The sequence below is a fragment of the Orcinus orca genome, chromosome 10 (assembly GCF_937001465.1).
Source record: "Orcinus orca chromosome 10, mOrcOrc1.1, whole genome shotgun sequence".
Classification (NCBI taxonomy): Eukaryota; Metazoa; Chordata; class Mammalia; order Artiodactyla; family Delphinidae; genus Orcinus; species Orcinus orca.
This window is the reverse complement of record NC_064568.1, coordinates 69,570,291-69,592,254: the sequence shown is the minus strand read 5'-3', so window position 1 is coordinate 69,592,254 and position 21,964 is coordinate 69,570,291. Positions and strand designations below refer to the sequence as shown.

The window sequence follows — 21,964 nt, the reverse complement described above, 5'->3', positions numbered from 1 at the left end:
TCAATCCAAGAAAAAGATATAACAATTATAAATATATATGCACCCAACACAGGAGCACCTCAATACGTAAGGCAACTGCTAACAAGTATAAAAGAGGAAATTGACAGTAACACAATAGTGGCGGGGGGGGGGGGGGCTTCCCTGGTGGAGCAGTGGTTGAGAGTCCGCCTGCCGATGCAGGGGACACGGGTTCGTGCCCTGGTCCGGGAAGCTCCAACGTGCCGCGGAGCGGCTGGGCCCCTGAGCCATGGCCACTGAGCCTCCGCATCAGAGCCTGTGCTCCGCAATGGGAGAGGCCACAACAGTGAGAGGCCCACGTACCACAAAAAATAAAATAAAAAGAAATAAAAAAGAAAATTACAGACCAATATCACTGATGAATATAGATGCAAAAATCCTCAAAAAAATACTAGCAAACAGAATCCAACAACACATTAAAAGGATCATACACCATGATGAAGTGGGATTTATCCCAGGGATGCAAGGAATCTTCAATATACGGAAATCAATCAATGTTAAACACCATATTAACAAACTGAAGAAGAAGAACCATATGATCATCTCAACAGATGCAGAAAAAGCTTTTGACAAAATTCAACACCCATTTATGATAAAAACTCTCCAGAAAGTGGGCATAGAGGGAACCTACCTCAACATAACAAAGGCCATATATGACAAACCCACAGCAAACATCATTCTCAACGGTGAAAAACTGAACGCATTTCCTCTAAGATGAGGAACAAGACAAAGATGTCCACTCTCACCACTATCATTCAACATAGTTTTGGAAGTCCTACCATCGCAATCAGAGAAGAAAAAGAAAAAAAAGGAATACATATTGGAAAAAGAAGAAGTAAAACTGTCACTGTTTGCAGATGACATGATACTATACATAGAGAATCCTAAAGATGCCACCAGAAAACTACTAGAGCTAATCAATGAATTTGGTAAAGCAGTAGGATACAAAATTAATGCACAGAAATCTCTTGCATTCCTATACACTAATGATGAAAAATCTGAAAGAGAAATTAAGGAAACACTCCCATTTACCACTGCAACAAAAAGAATAAAATACCTAGGAATAAACCTACCTAAGGAGACAAAAGATCTGTATGCAGAAAACTATAAGACACTGTTGAAAGAAATTGAAGATGATACCAACAGATGGAGATACACCATTTTCTTGGATTGGAAGAATCAATATTGTGAAAATGACTATACTATCCAAAGCAATCTACAGATTCAATGCAATCCCTATCAAATTACCAATGGCATTTTTTACAGAACTAGAACAGGAAATGTTAAAATTTGTACGGAGACACAAAAGACCCCGAGTAGCCAAAACAGTCTTGAGGGAAAAAAACAGAGCTGGAGGAATCAGACTCCCTGACTTCAGACAATACTACAAAGCTACAGTAATCAAGACAATAAGGTACTGGCACAAAAACAGAAATACAGATCAATGGAACGGGACAGAAAGCCCAGAGATAAACCCATGCACCTAAGATCAACTAATCTATGACAAAGGAGGCAAGGATATACAATGGAGAAAAGACAGTCTCTTCAATAAGTCATGCTGGGAAAACTGGACAGCTATATGTAAAAGAATGAAACTAGAACACTCCCTAACACCATACACAAAAATAAACTCAAAATGGATTAGAGACTTAAATATAAGACTGGGCACTATAAAACTCTTAGAGGAAAACATAGGAAGAACATTCTTTGACATAAATCACAGCAAGATCTTTTTTGATTCACCTCCTAGAGTAATGGAAATAAAACCAAAAATAAACAAATGGGACCTAATGAAACTTAAAAGCTTTTGCACAGCAAAGGAAACCATAAACAAGACGAAAAGACAATCCTCAGAATGGGAGAAAATATTTGCAAATGGATCAATGAACAAAGGATTAATCTCCAAAATACATAAACAGCTCATGCAGCTCAATATTAAAAAAACAACTCAATGTAAAAATGGGCAGAAGACCTAAATAGACATTTCTCCCAAGAGGACATACAGATGCCCAAGAGGCACATGAAAAGCTGCTCAACATCACTAATTGTTAAAGAAATGCAAATCAAAACTACAATGAGGTATCACCTCACACTGGTTAGAATGGGCAGCATCAGAAAATCTACAAACAACAAATGCTGGAGAGGATGTGGAGAAAAGGGAACCCTCTTGCACTGTTGGTGGGAATGTAAACTGATACAGTCACTATGAAGAACAGTATGGAGGTTCCTTAAAAAACTAAAAATTGAATTACCATATGACCCAGCAATCCCACTACTGGGCATATACCCAGAGAAAACCATAATTCAAAAAGACACATGCACCACAATGTTCATTGCAACACTGTTTACAATAGCCAGGTCATGGAAGCAACCTAAATGCCCATCAACAGACGAATGCATAAAGAAGATGTGGTACATGTATACAATGGAATATTACTCAGCCATAAAAAGGAACGAAATTGGGTCATTTGTAGAGACGTGGATGCATCTAGAGACTGTCATACAGAGTGAAGTCAGTCAGAAAGAGAAAAACAAATATCGTATATTAACGCATATATGTGGAACCTAGAAAATGGCAGAGATGAACCGGTTTGCAGAACAGAAATTGAGACACAGAAGTAGAGAAAATACGTATGGACACCAAGGGGGGAAAGCGGCAGCGGGGTGAGGGTGGTGGTGTGATGAATTGGGAGATTGGGATTGACATGTATACACTGATGTGTATAAAATGGATGACTAATACAAACCTGCTGTATAAAAAAAAATAAATTAAATTTTTAAAAAAATAGACAATGTCATGGGGTAAGGAAGTTAATTATCTAAAGTTTAGCATAGCTTTAATTTCTTTTCTTCCAAGTAAAATTCTATTTTATTTATTTCAAAATGTTATTATAGTATGTTAATTTTTGTTCTATCTAACCTTTTATCTGCAAATAGTCTATGTCTAGAATAAAGCTAATAAAAATTTTAATTTAATTTAAAAAATAATAAAAGATACAAAAAAAGCAACAATAAACAAGTGGGACTACATCAAATTAAAAGGCTTCTTCTCCACAGCAAAGGAAACCTTTAACAAAATGAAAAGGCAGGGCTTCCCTGGTGGCACAGTGGTTGAAAGTCTGCCTGCCGATGCAGGGGACACGGGTTTGTGCCCCGGTCCAGAAAGATCCCACATGCCGTGGAGCGGCTGGGCCCGTGAGCCATGGCCGCTGAGCCTGCGTGTCCGGAGCCTGTGCTCTGCAACGGGAGAGGCCACAACAGTGTGAGGCCCGCATACCACAAAAAAATAAAAAATTTAAAAAATGACAAGGCAATCTACAAATGGGAGAAAATATCTGCAAATCATATATCTGATAAGGGGTTAACATTCAAAATATATAGAGAACTCATAACTCACTATCAAAAAAACAATCCAATTAAAAATGGGCAGATCTGAACATTTTTCCAAAGAAAACATACAGATGGCCAACAGGTACATAAAAAGATCCTCCACATCACTAATCATCAGGGAAATGCAACTCAAAACCACGATGAGATATCACTGCACACCATTAAGAACTGCTATTTTATCACAAAGACAAGAAATATCAAATGTTGGCAAGGACATGGAGAAAAGGGAACCCTTGCGCACTGTTGGTGGGAATGTAAATTGGTGTAGCTGCTATGGAAAACAGCATGGAGGTTCCTCAAAATATTAAAAAATTGATCTACCATATGATCCAGAAGAGAATGAAAACACTAATTCAGAAAGATATATGCACCCCATGTTCACTGCAACATTATTTACAATAGCCAAGCCATAGAAACAACCTAGATGTCCATCAATGGAGGAATGAACAAAGAAAACGCGGGGTGTATATATATGTATATATATACACACACATATATACATACAATGAAATATTATTTGGCCATTAAAAAGAATGTAATCCTGCCACTTGCAACAACATGGATGGACCTTGAGGGCATTAGGCTAAGTGAAAATAAGTCAGAGAGATAAAGACAAATGGTATATGATCTTACTTTTACGTGGAATCTTTAGGGAAAGAAAGGTCGCATATAGAAAACAGATTGGTGGTTGGTGGTGGCAGGAGGTGGGGGGGTGAAATGAGTGAGGAGGTCAAAAGGTGCAAACTTCCAGTTATAAAATGAATGTCATGGGACTGTATTGTACAGCATGGTGACTATAGTTAATAATACCGTATTACATATTTGAAAGTTGCTCAGAGAGTAGACCTTAAAAGTTCTCATCACAAGGAAAAAGAAATTTTTTTTTTTTAAGTTGCTTGGCAAAGTTCTTCAGAATTTCACCTATTTTTATTTTTTGGCTGCATTGGGTCTTCGTTGCTGCACACGGGCTTTCTCTAGTTGCGGCTAGCGGAGGCTACTCTTCATTGTGGTGCATGGGCTTCTCACTGCTGTGGCTTCTCTTGTTGCGGAGCACAGGCTCTAGGCGCCCAGGCTTCAGTAGTTGTGGCACACGGGCACATTAGTTGTGGCTTGCGGGCTCTAGAGCACAGGCTCAGTAGTTGTGGTGCACAGGCTTAGCTGCTCCACAGCATGGTATCTTCCCGAACCAGAGATAGAACTTGTGTCCCCTGCAATGGCAGGCAGATTCTTAACCAATGCACCACCAGGGAAGTCCTGAAAAAAATTTTTGTAACTACGTATGGTGATGGATGTTAACTAGATGTTTTGTGGTGATCATTCTGCAATACCTACAAATATCAACTCATTACGTTGTACACCTGAAACTAATATAATATGATGTATCAACTATACCTCAATTTAAAAATACAATTCAAGTACACTGACATGCTATCTAATTCATCAAAATGTACACTCAACCGTTCTAAAACTAATCATCTCTTTCCCACAACATGCTCATCATCTTCCAGATGGAATCACTTCAACTTAAGAACTTCCAAAGTATAAACCTTCTTCTACCAAACCAAACTTCACACACCAGTGACAGATGGCATTAGTGCCTGCTTCTACAGTTTCACGATGGACTTAGAAATAAATGGATTCACAAACAACCTTTCAAAAGCTAACTAGTGTGTAGGCAGAACTTATATACCCACCATATGTGACTGACCATCTTTCACCCAGTTGCCCATGTCAGAAATCTTGCTGCCTCTCTTTTCCTTTCCACCCCCCAACCCCATCCCCCATCCAGTCTGTCTCTGCTCTTACGCTCAAGCCCTCCTCTGCAGTCCTCACTGTCCCAGTGCTATGGAGTGAAATGTTTGTGCTCCCCCACCGGAATTCACATGTTGAATCCTAATGCCCAGTGTGATGGTATCTGGAGGTGAGGCCTTTGGGAAGCAATTAGATCGTGAGGGCTCTGCTTAGATCATGGGATTAGTACTGTTATAAAAGAGGCTAGAGAGAGGTCTCTCATCCCTTCCACCATGTAAGGTTACAATGAGAAGACAGCATCAATGAGGAAGCTGGCTCTCCTCAGACACCAAAGCCGCCGGAGCCACGATCTTGGACTTCCAGCCTCCAGAACTGTGAGAAACAAATTTCTGTTGTTTATAAGCCACCAGTCTATGGTATTTTGTTGTTACAGCCCCAATGGACTAAACTACCCAGGTTTCAGCCTACATTCATTCTCAGCTCTCCTACTACAGCATTCACTCAGGGTTGCTTTATCTAGGGTTCGCAGACTCTCTAATCCACATATAGAAATGCATTTAGATCTAACTGGTTTCCTTTGTAATCCTAAGTAATTTATTCTATGCATTGTCCTGAAAAGGGGGCTGCAGTCTTCACCAGACTGCCAAAGACATCCACGGCCCAAAAAGGTTTATGGGCTCTAACTGGACTCTGCTTCCATGCTTATATCCTCCAACTCTCCTCCACACTGCTGCCAAGGTAAAGTTTTTGAAATATAAATATCATCTGTCATCCATACTTAAATCCTTAAATGGTACCAACTGCTTCCAGGTAAAATCTTAACTCAACCATCCAACAATCAAGTAGGTTCATGACTGGCCCCTGCTCATCCCCCCAGCTTCATCTTGCCTCCCGCCACAAATGCAGCTAACATGCTGAATTGAATCTGCAATTCCCTGAATTCAGCAAGCTTTCTCACTCCTCTCTGCCTTTGCATAAGCCGTTCCCCCTGCTTGGAAAGCCCTTCCTCACCACCTCCACATGGTTAACTCCTGCTCATCGTTTACTCCCTGCTTAAGCACCATCTCCCCAGAGAGCTCTCCTGGCCATCCTCCACTCCCAGTCTCAGTAAGATGCCCGGTCAGTGCTCTCACAGTACTCTGTGATGATCTCCCATAGCACTTTCCTCATGGTGTTTTGTCCATTTACTGTCTGCCATCCCTTCCACCCTGTGAGCTTTCTTAAGGCAGAAGCTAAAACAGTATAACATGCCTAGCAGAGCTCAAGACACACAACAGAATGCTTAACAAATGCTTGCTGAACAAGGGATAGGCTCTGGAAAATAGCCAAACCAGCCAAAGTCCAGTCAGAAACCTCATCAACTAATGAGGTGGCACTGGTCTGGAGATTACCATAAATGCAAATTGCCAGTTGAGGCAAGAAAGTTCTGCATCTATTAATCTGCCACCAATGCTCCTTCATTCAAGGCTGGGAAGTCAGCCCTTAATAAATTTAATTACCCTGGTCAGGCACTGTGTCAAGGGGCTTGACAGGCATTAGAGCTCACTAAACCTCAAAACAACTCTAGTATATTCTTTTTTAAAGAAAAAGAGGCAAAGAGGTAAACTGCCCAAAATCAAGCAGAAAGTTATAAAGTTTTCAACCCAGGTCTTTGATTTCAAAGCCCATTGCCTAGCCACTGAGCTCAGCTGCTTTTCTGGAAATGAGATATCAGCATGCCCTGCATCTTTGGAGGCATTCTGGAAGAGCCTAGGTTGGATGAGAGGGGGCCCTTCATCAGCCTCACAGCAAATAAGAAAGGTCTTATTCCTCCAACAAACACTACGCACTACTATTAAATGCTTTAAAATTTAATGTAAACTCCCCTAAATGTATTCATTTGAAAAATCTTTTAAATGGGAAGGGCTTGTGAGAGTTTTCTCCCCCAAGAACAGCAAGTAAAGGAGGAAATGAGCAAAACTTTGTTGAACTCTCCACACCAGGCTTAGAGGTTGAAAAGGGAGATGAAAAATATCAATATACCCCAAGGAATGGAGTTGGTTGTGGCAATACCAATAAAGGAAAGAAGGCAGAGTCTCCATGGTCTGCTGCAGAGACACCACCAAGCACCATCCTTTAACTGGCTGAGAAGGCTTAGCAGAAGAAACAGCCCATGGGCTTCTAACAGATGGAAGACTAATTTTGCTGAAAGCTGCTGCCACTTCCACTAAACTTTAGTTTGGAATGTGCACCACAGCTCCCATCCTATGATCTTCAGCACTTCCCTGTAAGACCTCTGGGGGCTCACACCCAACACTTCAAGAAAAAACAGAATGTTTTCTTTAATCTCACCCACACCACCTGTTCACATTAGTTTCTCGAGCCCTTACAGATGTGGTCACCTCTCATATTTTGACTAGAAGTTGGTGATCACAAAGCATCTTCATTCCTAATTACCACCACTCCACATTTCCCCATCCTCATCCTCCTTGCACCCCAGTTTCCCCCTTGACCACCTTGTGTGTCCTTACTCTTCCAACTCACCTCCAAATCAGGTGTCAGATACTGTCCAGTGACTTTTCTGCATCCCAAATTTCAACACAAAACCAACAAAGTCCATTCTTCCTGTCCCTAACTCCAACCAAAAACACATACAATGTAAGTATCTAATTTATCTACAATGAAAACTATTCAGGTAAACCTAGGGGCCTTTCAACTATGGGATTATAAATATCTAGTCACCAGACAGCTTAAAACCAAGAAGAAGAAAATGCAGCCTTTAGGGACACATACTTCCACAGATAAGATTTTACTGTGACTATCATTTTCTAAATTAATCCATACTGGTATTATTGAGATTATAAACCCCCAAAGAGACTCTTAGTATACATCATGTAACACTCCACACTTCTACTCAAGACTGTATCTTTATCACTTGTTACAGCAACTGTTCCATGATTAGATCCTGCCCCACATTCAGTGAAGAAAAAGATTAGCTTTACAAATAAAATGCATAGTTTAAACACATCTTGAAAGTGCTTCAGTACTGGGGGTGGGGGGGATGACATGAACAACAGGTAAAGCTAATTAACCGTGATATATACACAGAAACAGGGAATACAGGTCTCAGAGAATACATGATTATGTCCCCCTAATCAACAGAAGAATAAAACAAAAGTTCCTCTAAGCAAGGATTTTTGTGGATCAACATGCAAAAACACACCTTTATTTTTAAAGGTGAGTACCACAGCTCTGTGTTATGTTAAAAGGGAAAGGCAAGCTAGATAAAACTGTATAGGGTCATACACCGTGAAGATTTTGTATATACACGCATAGTTTCATATGCAAACACAAAGACTTGAAAAACCTGGTTTTCTGAATTTCAGTGGCATCTGAAGAAAAGGAAGAATACCATCCATCCATCCCCAGGACAGAAACCAGGCAATCATAAATCTAGAAACAACATACACTGAAATACACCACACTCTCTCCCACCTCCAGTTTATTATTTCTTGCTGGTTAATACACACCTGGACAGTTAAGAATGACTGTATTATTCAATCTATTTTGTGTCTCATTCATTATGTTGAAAAAAAATTCTTTCAGGAGAGAACTTTCCCAGCACATCTATCTATATAAAGCACTCTAAAAAGGGCTGAAACTGAAAAACAATGACCTGAAATAGGCAGAGACTCTGAAAGCATGGACATGATCAGCAAAGCCCCCCACCCAATCTATGTTCTCCAAATTCCTGCCCCACTTTTCCCATTAGGTACCCATTAGCTAGAGAAAACTTCGCACACCCTGTTCAGGAATGCTACCAGCACAACCATGTAAGAAAACCAAATGACTGCAGGAAGAGTATTTGCGATACTTTGAATAATGAGAATACTTCTCCTTCCAGGAAGTGTGGCTAAGAGTGTGATTATTCATATAAATGCACTTCAACTTAGCTGTGTGTAAGAGTCCAAGAGGTAGATAAGACACGAACAACTGTTACTCCATGTCATTCCACTTTAGCAGAAAGAAATGAGAAAAGGCACTCCCCAGAAGGTCCCAAGTGCAACAACACCAACCTAACTCTTTACCAGGACATTAATGAGGCAGCAATGAGGCTAAATAAAGCCTGTCCACAAACTAGAAACACAAAATGCTGTGGTGTGGTCTGCCCTCATCCCCACTTCTCCCCCAACCAGAGTGGTCACAGCTGCAATCCATGATCTTTCCCAGGACATTCTTCTGCCCTAACACAAAACTGCACCTGTCTATAATACAGGACATTTGGTACAGTTGAATGAACAAACGCAGTTAGCTAGCACTACATCTTCTTCCTACTGCATTCTTCCTTCCTGCAGCAGTGAACAGCTGCAGCCACAACTTCAGATGTCAGGCACTGTTTGCAGCTCTGTCCCCTGGCCTCAAGGATGACATGGCATTTTCATTCATCTTGTTCCATTCCCTCAGTCTGATACATCACAGGTCAGTTTGGTTTTGCCCACTGCTGCTGGATATTCCAACATACTCCACCTTCCCCTGTACAGAGGGACTTGAATTTACCAGAAAATCCAATGCATTTATCCTTAATCATATATCAAAAGCTGTCATATGAGATTTACATTTGTGAATCTACAAAAGTCATAGTCCAAGGTGAATACCTTCAAAACTTCTCTCACTAAAGAGAAAAAAAAAAAGATTCTGTATTAGTCCAACATCTCCTGTATAGGCCTCTGAGGTTGCCAGTTTAGTAGACTTAAGAAAGGGGCAAAGATGACTGACCCAAAAGCTAACATGAAAAAAAAAGTTCAAATTACAGACTAACGTGTACTGAAATTTTAGTTCCCAAAACTGATCAAAGGAGCACTTTCCAGTAATCTGAATTAACAATAGGACTGCTTCCCCCTTTGGAAATAAAATATGTTGGAGCTGAGAAAAAAAACAACAATAACACAGAGCTAAATCAAACGCCCCACATTTTCAGAATATGAGAGAAAACAGGGATCTAGAGAACTCACAAGAAAACAGGCTTGAATGTCAACTGTGTCTTAATAAAACTAGAAAAAAAGCAAAAAAAAAATAGGCTTGAAAATCCTGGCTGCCTATCAGATCAACATTCTAGAAGAGCACTGTCCAACAGAACATTTTGGGAGGATGAAGTGTTCTATATCTGTGTTCCCCAACGAGGTAGCCACCAGCTACTGAGATACAGAGTACTTAAAATATAGCTAGTGTAACTCAAAACTGAATTTTTAATTTTATTTAATTTTAATTAGTATGAATTTAAACTACTACATGTAGCTAGTGGCTACCATACTGGACAGAACAATTCTAGAATGCAGTCTTAGATTCTGGTTATTAAAAACTTCAAATAAAGCTGCTTAACCTCCCTTCTGCATTGAACACACATAGGAAATTTCTTCCTTATATCTAAATATCTCATTCAGCAACATAACTTTGTTACACAGGGACCCAGCCCAAAGCAGGATCAGCCTGTTTCTCAAAGCCCCTACCAGAACCGAGAGACATCAGTGTCATCCACCCAGTTGGAATGAAGGCCCTCTTTTGCAAACCACTCTGACACAAAGTCCCACAACAAGCCTGAATCTGGACTGTTTTGTTTTGTTTTTTTTGCGGTACGCGGGCCTCTCACTGTTGTGGCCTCTCCTGTTGCGGAGCACAGGCTCCAGACGCGCAGGCTCAGCGGCCATGGCTCACAGGCCTAGCCGCTCCGCAGCATGTGGGATCTCCCCGGACCGGGGCACGAACCCATGTCCCCTGCATCGGCAGGTGGACTCTCAACCACTGCGCCACCAGGGAAGCCCTGGACAGTTTTTTAAGTGTATGATTAAAATTATACAAGTTTTTGAGTTGTGACTGGTCAAATTCCTACATGTAGCTTTGATCAGATACTGAACTTAACCTTTCTTCAAAAGAAAAAAGAACTTTTAACCTCAATCTTGATCTATAATTATTGTGGTAGTGCAAAACTTTGCATCAGTTTGCACAGACGCACCTCCGTATGACCTAATAAAAAACTCCAAATTATATTAGTTCTCACCATCTTCATACTCTGCCCTCAATAAGTAATATTTAATACACTAGGGTTTCATTTCAAAAAACTTTATTCAAAGAATTCTTGGCCCTCTGATTTTTCCAGCTAGAAAAAAGTTAACTTGTAAAAATTAATGTTAACTTTAATACTATTAAAGACTATGAAGAGATTTTTAGTCAAAACTTTTCAGTAGACTTAAAGTGCTGTGTTCTCTTTTTTTTGGGGGGGGGGGGCGATGAGGGGAGGAGAGTGGTGAATGGGGAGGAGATGAGAATTATACCAAAAGAGCCTATGTCCTATATGTTAACTGGATCTAACTCTAAAAAGCTACTGTCTCAAACCAATGTAAACAAAGAACATGTTTTCTTAAAAAATAAAATTATCTCCCCATGTTCCATCACTGCAAAGGGGCAAATTTTTCTGGATACTCAAATGTAATCAGGAAAATGAGGCAGATAGATAAACGTATTGACAGTGAATACTTCATTTAAATCATGTTGCATCTTCAGATGCACACAAAATTCAAAAATGCAAAGTAAAACTGCATTACTCCTTGGTATTTACCCAAAGGAGTTGAAAACTTATGTCCACAAAAACCTGCAAATGGATGTTTATAGCAGCTTTATTCAAAATTGCCAACACTTGGAAGCAACCAAGATGTCCTTCAGTAGGTGAATGGATAAACTGTGATACATATAGACAATTGAATCTTAAAGTGCTAAAAAGTAATGAGCTATCAAGCCACAAAAAGACAAGGAGGAACCTTAAATGCATATTACTAAGTGCAAGAAGTCAATCTGGAAATGTTACGTACTGTATGATTCCAACTATATGACATTCTGGAAAAGGCAAAACGATGGAGTAAAAAGATGAGTGGCTGACAGGGGTTGGGAGGAGGGAGCGATGAATAGGTAAGAGCAAAGAGGATTTTTAGGGCAGTGAAACTACTCTATATGACACTGTAATAGATACATGTCACTATATTTCATCCAATTCCACAGACTGTACAACACCAAGAGTGAACCGCAGTGTAAACCATGGACTTCGGGTGATAATGACATGTCAATGTAGGTTCATCACTGTTACAAATGCACCACTGTGGTGGGGATGCTGATAATAAGGGAGGCTGTGCATGGGAGGGAGCAGGGGGTATATGGGAAATTGCTGTACCTTACTCTCAATTGTGCTCTGAACCTAAAACTGCTCTAAAAATATAAAATCTTTAAAAAACAAAAAAAGTAAAACTGTACAAATGAGCTGTTTTGTATTTAAGAGAATGTTTAAGGGGGTTTTATAATCAGATGGATAATTAGTGACATCACTGGAATGAACATTCTACTGATTAACCAGTGATTCATGCTGTGTTCACATGGAATTTGAAAGCCCAGGTTAAGCTGGTTGAAGTGTGGCAACATGTTCCAATTGGGAGACAGAGACTGATAAATCAAAAATGTGTGAGGGCCACACACTACTAGGAGCCAAGCGAACCTGCCATATAACTCACAGAGTGACAGAAACAGAGTTCTACAGCAATTCCCAAAGCCTGGGCTCAGAGAAAATAAAAGAAACAATAAAAATAAATAAATAACTTCTGTTTAAGCTAACTAGTCAGAATCTTGGTTGAATCAACTTTCTACTAGTAACCATTTCAGGAACAGAATTTATTTTGTGAGATTACTCTTGATCACTGCCCTAACTCCATCTTTACTTAAAATTCATCATTATCTAGCAGATCTAGTTGGTAAGTAAAATGCTTCTCAACAGAATAGATCACAAAAATGAAATACTAATAAAATCTATTTCCCTAAAGAAAATGTACCCATGTAATATTTCTTTTATGACATGATTCATTAGAAAGTAAATCATAAACATCTTTTTTTTAATCAAAACAATGAATCGTTTACCTAATACATCCCATATGTAAAATACTCCAGGGACTTCCCTGGTAGCACAGCGGTTAAGAATCCGCCTGCCAAGCACGGGACACAGGTTCGAGCCCCGGTCCAGGAAGATCCCACATGCCGGAGAGCAACTAAGCCTGTGCGCCACAACAACTGAGCCTGTGCTCTAGAGTCCACAGCCACAAGTACTGAGCCCGCGTGCCACAACTACTGAAGCCCACGTGCCTAGAACCCGTGCTCCACAACAAGAGAAGCCACGGCAATGAGAAGCCCGAGCACCGCAACGAAGAGTAGCCCCCACTCGCCGCAACTAGAGAAAGCCCGCACGCAGCAACAAAGACTCAACGCAGCCAAAAATAAATAAATTTATTTAAAAAATAAAATACTCCATTATTCCCTAAATATCAGACTGAACACTTATGTCTACTACACTTTAAATTTACTTATGAAAAGAATAACACTTCTCAAAGTTTCCATTAAATTACATTGTGATAGAGACCGTCTCCAATTATAAAGGCAGAATATCAATAATTGTAATTAGATATTTATACTTAATATGCAGAATTCGAAAATAAAGTCCATCTTTCCCCCATCCTAATTAATTACCCGTTCTATCACCCTATAATACACTCAGGATATTCTTATTGTCTTCTTCCTGTCTTTTTTTAATAATATTCTAGGTCTGCTCTTTCAAAAACTTTTGAAAATATCTGTGAAGAATCTATATCCCTCAGTACATTCTGTAGCTTCAACTAATACCACTTATAGCTATATGATTTAAAAGTGCTTTTACATATGTATTTCAACTAAAGAAAATGCACCAATTGACTACTTCATTTCAGATTTGACAATTATAAACTAGCATGATTTTTTGCATGATTACTGAATGCCTAAAATAAGCCAAGAAAATGCTCATGCTCATATTTCACTAAAAGTTTTAAGTCCATGTCTCAGGGAAAAAACCATTTATGGTCATTAACCCTAAAAACATTTATGTGCTATACAAACACCTTGCAACTTTAGTAAAACTTCAACAATTTCCAAGGTAGCAAAGTTTCCCAGTGGTCTCTCTGTAACACGTTAACTTAATTACCTACACTCAATTTCACAATATAAAACCAAGGAGAAAACTAGAAATTTTGAGTGTTCGAAGCACTAACACATTTGCACTGCATGCTCCTCTAGGCATTCTCCTTTCTCATTGCAGTCCCACAAGACCCACCTGAAAGCTCTCCTATGTTAACCAACCCCCACTGATTGGTGTCCTGAGTGGACAATGCTGGGCAGCAAGTCCTTCTGCCTAAGTCACTAGAGAGAAGAGCAATCCTAAAGGAACTGCCTTTAGTCTGCTAGTACCAGAACATTCTGCTAAAAGGCTCCTCAGCAAAGGGCTGGGTGTGGGCCCTGACTAGCTGACTTCACAGACCTGCGGCTTCCGCAGAGTGCAATGCTGACTAAAGTTTCCAGAGAACACACTCACCTTCATGCTCATGAAGGGCAAAGGCAAGTTACCTCCTGAATGGCTTTGACATCTACTTCTCTCCATTCTCCCTGGCCACCATACAGGTATAGTAATCCCCTGGGGATCACTCCTCCTGACAAGTCTTCTGTACCTCTGGACTTTACAACATGCCACAAACATACAGACACCACATTCACAAACAAATACACACACACACACACACACAATCATACCCACATACACAGGCCACCCTCAAGATCATCTAGTAATCTTTCACATTAAAGAAAATCACCTCACAACCCACTCAAAGTTCTTCAACAGCTCCCCAGTGCACTCAGGATAAAAATCCAAAGTCATAAGCATCACATATGGGGGCCCGTATCACCAGTTGCTCTCACCATCTCAGCCTCATTTCTAGCTGACCCCTCTTCACAATCTACCAATCCTCTACAATGAACTTTCAGCTGATCAAATGTGTAGTGCTCTCTCTAATATCCAGGCCTTCATCCATGCTCTCCCCTCTGCCTGACAGAAAACACCCTTCTCCCTATCTATTTCCATTCTCTCCTAATCTTCCTGCAGGCTTAGGCTGGCATCACCCTCCAGGCTATCTTCCTCTACATCCACCTCAACTGGAGTAGGTGCCCCTCCCAACAAACCCTATTCCAAGCCTAACACACTTCATTGTAACTGGTGTTTTTACTCCTCTATGTCCCCTGCTCCCAGAGAATGGTGCCAGTGCCCCTCTTGTCTACCATAATATCAGAGGCACTCAAATATTTGCTAAATACATTATAAGTTTACTTAATGAATATAACATGAATGTAGCCCATGCAATAAGGGAAACGTTCAAAATCAGTCACGATATAATGGAAACTAGGCAGCAATTTCCTTATACTTTGGTATAAACTGCAAACTACACAGGTGCCTTTAGGAAAGGTTAAAACATTACACATTAAAAAGAACAGCTTCCACCATAAAGATATTAGTTTCGCCTAACTCTCATTAGGCAAATTGCAGTTCATAAAAAGTGCCATATTGAAAGTATCAAAAAAGCAGCCCTGGTTGCTTATAAGTCAACTATGGCATCAGTGTAACTATTCCTCTCTACTACCAAACTCTCCTTGCATTACTCAGAACCTTGCTCAGTTTCTAAGTCTTGATGTAAATCTTTTAATGTGGGTTCCACTCATAATAATGGTCCCAAAGACATTAACATGTTGCCAGGAAATAGACCTCTGATACATCCTGGGCATTAGCTGCCACTGGCAGCTACTTTCTCTGAGCCACATGTCTTCTTATGAGTTACAATCTGAGGCTTGTGACACCAGATTTTTCCAGGGCAGCAGACTGATGTCATAAACGTGATGGTACTAAGCACTCTACAGAGCTCATTAGCTCCACCCTGAAATCCCAGAATGCAAAGGCAAGTTTCCCGTGTATAAATAATGCCTCAGTTTTCCCATCTACAAATAAAAGAGAGAACGGTTCCCACTTAATAAGATTCTTGTGGGAATTAGATTGCCTATGAAAGCACTTAGCAAGCAACACAATTATTTTCAAGCCAAAAAGAAGGGGAGACTATAAAATCTAAGATATTTTCACATCTTCAGAACTTTTGGTAACGCTGTAACTTATTTTTCGCTAATATCCTTTCACCAAGAAATTTTTGAGAAAGAAAAGGCTGAAAGATGAGAAAATTAGATTTTTTTTGTCATAACCTTTGGATATGACAAACTCCACAGAAATCTACACTAAGATCCACTTTCTAATCTTTCTCTGCACTCCCAAAAACCACAGCCTTAATTTCTACCTCAATCATCCCTAGGATCTGAGAGACAGTAAAGATAAAATACTTCAATACATCTTCCCAAGATGCCCTCACCAGAAATAATCATTTCCTTACTGCCTCTATGCACCTCCAAATATACTGAATCTTTGGAAAATAAAACAAAAAAAGAGATAAATCACAAAAGCTGGCCTTCAAAGTCTCCAGTTTCCTTACAATAGATCTAGAATCATAAATTATGACGGAGGCACCTGTCTGGTAAGAGGGGTGGCAATCCATAAAAACTCCAAGTGTAACAAGAAGAATTTAAACTGTAACTACAGGTGGAAAAGTTGATTTCCCACCTCAAATATTTTCACTCTAACACAGGATGGCCAAGCAATAATACAGGCTGGCCAAGGTGAATATTTTTATCATTAAAAAAAAAAAAATGGGGACGGAAGGGAATTTGAGCCAATTAAGCAAGTTGGCTCTCACGTTCCTAAGCCAAGCTGACTTGAGTTTTTTTTTGACAAGGGAATCTTACAGACCTTCTGAAACAAACGTGTTTTAAATAAGATGAGACCTCAACAGTCTTGTAACTTTACCCAAGCCTGGGTTCTGGGCTCGACTTTTAAAAATGGGTGACGTGTGAACAGCTTCCTAAAAGCAAATGGGGCACTAGGATATAATTTAGGAAGTGATGATGCAAGTCTCTGGGGGACAGGGAGGAGGGGAGGTGAAAAAGTCAGAGGAAATACCCTCCTGGTTCCTGGGCACCAACTCATACCAAGGAGGGGAGGAAGGGCTGGCCTCCACAAGCCAAGGGAAGGGGGCACCCCAGCTCCACCGGGAGGTGCCAACGCCGCCCCCTCATCCCTGAACGCAGCCCTGCCCCCCTCACCAGTAGCCCGGCCGGCCCCTTTCGGCCCGAGCCTCTGGCAGCCGAGTCTCCGAGGGTGGCAGCGCACCCCCGGCAGGGCCTTCTCTGCCCACCCCCAGCTCCCTACCCGGTGCCCCTCCCCAGGACGCGGCCCCTGCCCCCTCCCCGCAGGCCCGGCTTGGGCCCAGCCCCCAGGGTTCCGGCCTCCCCGGGCCGCGAGGCCTGCCCGGGCAGCCCCGGCGCCCGCGCCCCGGCCCCCGCCCCCACCCAGCCGGGCACTTACCCCCAGAAGCCGCAGGGACAGCGAGGCGGCAGACTGGGCGCTTTGCTGCGCTCGCTCCCGGCATCTCCCATGGTGCTCGGCGGCAGCGGCGGAGCTCGGCGGCGGCAGCGGTGTTAGCGGCTGGGCCTGGGCCCCGCTCGAAGGAGGAGGAGGAGGAGGAGGAGGAGGAGGAGGAGGAGGAGGAGGCGGAGGCGGAGGCGGCGGCGTCGTCGGGGGGCTCGGGGCGGGGGGAGGGGGAGGGAGCGGGCGCGCGGGCGGGCGCGAGTCCGGGGCTCCGAGCCGGGATTCCAGGCCGGTCAGCTGGAGGCGGGCCGCACCACTCGGCCTTCGGAGATGGGGGGGCCGGGGGGAGTAGAGGGAGGGGAGCTGAGGAGGTGGGGCGTACGGGTGAACCGAGGACCGCGGGGGAGGAGGGAAGTCCCGGCGCCCTCGGCAGCTCCCACCGCCGCTCCCAGCCAGAGCGATGTCCCGTGCGGCGGCGCTGGGAAGGACCTGAGCCCCCCCCCCCCCCCGCCGGCTTTAGCGTAGCGGCAGCCGCTGTGAAACCACGGGCCCCGCTCGCTCCGTAACACCCTCCCTCCCTCGGAGGCTGCGCTGACCGGACAATGGCCGCTCCGCCCCCTCCCCTCCTCACGCACCCCTCCCAAGGAGTCACAATGGTCTCGCCGGGGGGAAGCCGCCGCCAAAGCCCAGCAGCTGATCAGCTGGGATCCGGGCGTGCCACTTTGTTCAGCGCCTCAAAGGAAGAGGACGGGGCCGTGGGCAAAGCCGAGACCGTAGAACTATCACTCAACGACAGGCCTCGGAGGCTTTCTTATTCTTGGAACTTTTAAAATCTTAAGGAAACTTACCTTCCCCTGTCTGAAGAAGGGGAGCAGACTTCTGAATACTCTGGGGCACGTTACCTTCCCCCCCAAACGCGAATGGTACGCCCCAAGCGAGAGGGGGAGGAGCAGATTAGTTGTTTAGGGTTAGTTGAACCAGTCCCAGAGCGGCGGTCGAGCACCGCGCATGCGCTCGGAGAATCCCATTACCCGGCACTGGGAAGGGCCAGGAGAGCTTCCAAACCCGGAAGTGGAGCTCGGTCTTCCTGGGGCTGCTGGGGTCTTCAGCTATCCGAGCGGTCCGCGAGCCCTTCGCTTTTGGTCCCGGGCGATGCCGGAGGACATTTCTCAATGAACTGCTAACCCCTGGAAATCTCTCTTCCCAGGCCTCCCACACCCAACTCACTCTTCCTGTACCACCCAGAGAACCGGTTTCTCGTTGGCAATGATGAACTTCTGGGAAACGTCCCTCCCCTTCTCCGCACCCGCAATGGCGGGGAGAGAGAGGCTAGTGTCTTGGTCAGGTTCCGTGCCCCTCTAACCACATCGGTGTCCCCAACCTCAGAGATACAAGTCCACTCCCTATGCCTAGGCTAGGAGAACCTCTCTTCTTTCTGGAGTGGACATTTCGGTTTTGGGAGGGTAGGTATGGCCAAATTAGTGATGGAAACTGGTAAGTGACCAAAAAGTTTGAGGCACTAAAAAACGAGTCCTTTAACGCTCATTGTCTTTTATCCTGAACCCATTCTGAGCTTCAGCCAATCGTGAGAAGAAGGCGATTGTTAATGATTAATTTCAACAAGGAGCAAACTTCCACCAGACCTCTTGGAGAGGTAACCCATAGCTGAGGCCCTATGGGCGGACTTCTCAGTCCCTGCTACTTCTAGGAAGGCTTACTGGCTTTTTTTTTCCCCGCCACAGCTGAGCGTGTACAGAGACCCTCTCGAACCCCATCCAGGGGGGCCTTGAACCCCTTTTCTTGGGATAGAGAGAAGGAGGCCTTGCCAGTTGACAGCCACAAGCCCTATTGTAAGCAGGTGTTGCTTGCTTTCCCCTCCTGCCCCCCACCAATTAGTTTTCTGAATAGTCACAATTATTTAAAGTTCAGTAGATTTCTCTTAATGCCTGGGTTTCCAGTTGCTTTTGGAAAGCAGAAGCTTGACACCACTTAGCTCAGTTACTCACAGCACTGGTGATACGGAGTTACATGTACCTGCCCATTCTGTTTGTACATGCTCTGTGGACTTATTAACATTGTTGTTGCTTCTTTTGGCCTCTAAATGATCTCAGAGAGACAGCAGTGAATAGTCCTGAAGAGAGATCTTAGGGGCCCATCTACCCCCTACCTCATAAAGAGCAAGGATCACACTTAGTTTAGCATCCTCCTAAAGAGGCTCCTGCTGATGAAGACAGTAATTGCAAAAATCAAACCACTTAAAGCCAAAGCACCCTCCAAACGTGAATGCTGATTTATTTTGCGTAATATTTAGTTTCGGCTTTGTTGATTTTCACAAGCCTTCAATAAATATTTGTGTCGAAAGCCCATAGAATGGATGAAGTCATATGGCACACCCAGCTCCCATTGGACTCATATTTCCTTAAATCCCCACTTAAACTGACATAAAATTGCCACATTCACAGAAGATTTACAGGCTTTGAGTTTAACAAACAGATTAAGTGGGACTCTTGCTATTGGCATCTTGATGACTTTCTTTTGTATGTGGAAAAGGAAACCCTAAAACCAAAAGGAAAATTTTATATAAAACATGATTGTCATATTACAAACTGCTTGCCTACCTGTTTGCCAGTTATTCAATTTAACAACCATTTATTAAGTACCCAGTATGTACAAGGCATTTCCTAAGGCTTTGTCCCTCCTATTCCCCTCTGCCCTTCCTGTCCTACCCAGCACACTCCTACTGCCCCTTCAGGCATTTATTACCTCTATGCCTCCCATACTCTGCAAGGCAGAATTGGTCCCTCCTCCCTCTGCCCATGTAGTCTCCATTATAGGACCAGGAAATTTACATGTCTGTCTCTCCTCACAAAACCTAGCTCCAAAAGAACTGGCTCTTAGAAATAGCTGTTAATGTACCCACAACCCAGTGGGGATAGCAGAGACTCAGAGGGTGTTACTTAGATTAATTTTATTACCAAATATTATTATTTTATTTCTGTACATACCATTCTGTTTGTGCATGCTCTGTGGACTTGTGGGCTCCACCAATCTCAGTGGGATTGACACAGACTCAATCCATGTTTGTTGAACGAAAGAGCTAATCTGATAAAAACCCACTCTTAGGGCTTCCCTGGTGGCGCAGTGGTTGAGAGTCCGCCTGCCAGTGCAGGGGACACGGGTTCATGCCCTGGTCTGGGAAGATCCCACATGCCGCGGAGCGGCTAGGCCCGTGAGCCATGGCCACTGAGCCTGCGTGTCCGGAGCCTGTGCTCCACAATGGGAGAGGCCACAACAATGAGAGGCCCACATACTGAAACAAAAACAAAAACAAAAACCCACTCTTAGTCAAGGCTCCTTTGTCTGCAAGTACAGAAACCCACTGAAACTTCTTCATGGCAAAAAAAATTTTTTTAAGGAATAATCTTATAGAGCCCAAGGGCACAGAGATCAACAAGATCTCAGGAAGGACTGGAACAAGGATCTGAAATACCAGCAGGAAGCCAAGTAGCTATTCCTTCATTATCTCTTTTCTCCCTGGTCACATGCTCTTCTCTCTACAGTGCTGCTTCATTCCTCTTTGCAGATCTGTTTTCACTGCTTCTCTAGGAACATAGTGGAACATGGCTGTCCAAGCTTACCTATCCTCATTTCAAGAATTAGCAGAGAGGGACTTCCCTGGCAGTCAAGTGGTTGAGACTTCACCTTCCAATGCAGGGGGTGCGGGTTCGATCCCTGGTCGGGGAGCTAAGATCCCACATGCCTCCACGCCAAAAAACCAAAATATAAAACAGAAGCAATATTGTAACAAATTCAATAAAGACTTTAAAAATAGTCCACATCAAAAAAAAAATCTTAAAAAAAAAACAAAAAAACTAGCAAAGATTAATTAGTATCTATGAATCCCAATTCCCAGGAGAAAGATCCTTATTGGTCTAGCTCATGTCAGATTGTCTATTTCTGGTACAGTCTCCTTTAGCCAGTGGAGCACTGTGAAGCGAAGGCTCTTTGCTTTGTAATGCAAACATGGCTGCCAGAGACCCATCCTTGTAACCTACAGTTCTCAAAGATCAGTTATGTTCTTGGCAAAGATTCCAAAAGGTGTCTACCACAGACCAAAACAGGAGTAAATTACAGCCTGAAATTCAAACCCATATAGAACAATGGAAAAGTTCAAGAATTTTCCAGCAAAGGAACTGCTAGTTGAGCTATTTCAGGCCTAAATTTAAATGGCACTTCCTCAGAGGAGACTTCACTGACACCCAACCCCAATTAAAATTATGTTGCCCCATTTTTATCTTCTATGGCACTCTTTCTTTGCAGCACCTATCACAGTTTATAATTAAATATTTATTTGTGTGTCTCCTCTCCAAAGATTATGTCTGTTTACTGCTATATACATAATCCCTAGGGCACATTTGGTAGGCATTCAATAAATATTTGTTGAATGAATACAAAGGCACAATAATTTGTTAATCA

General features: G+C 42.7%; 1 protein-coding gene across 3 annotated transcripts in view; it reads right to left on the bottom strand.

Annotated features, from left to right (window-relative positions):
* Positions 1–18,696, bottom strand: part of ZFAND3 (zinc finger AN1-type containing 3) — a 320,362-nt gene extending 301,666 nt beyond the window's left edge. The window contains exon 1 of one of the 3 annotated variants that reach the window (XM_049715787.1): positions 18,520–18,696. Coding sequence is in view for 1 of the 3 variants with exons in the window: in XM_004267651.4 (XP_004267699.1) it covers positions 17,486–17,556 (71 nt within the window). In the remaining 2 variants the exon portion in view is untranslated. The other 2 variants (XM_033424363.2, XM_004267651.4) reach the window with 2 other exon arrangements.
* Between the last annotated feature and the right edge of the window lie 3,268 nt (positions 18,697–21,964).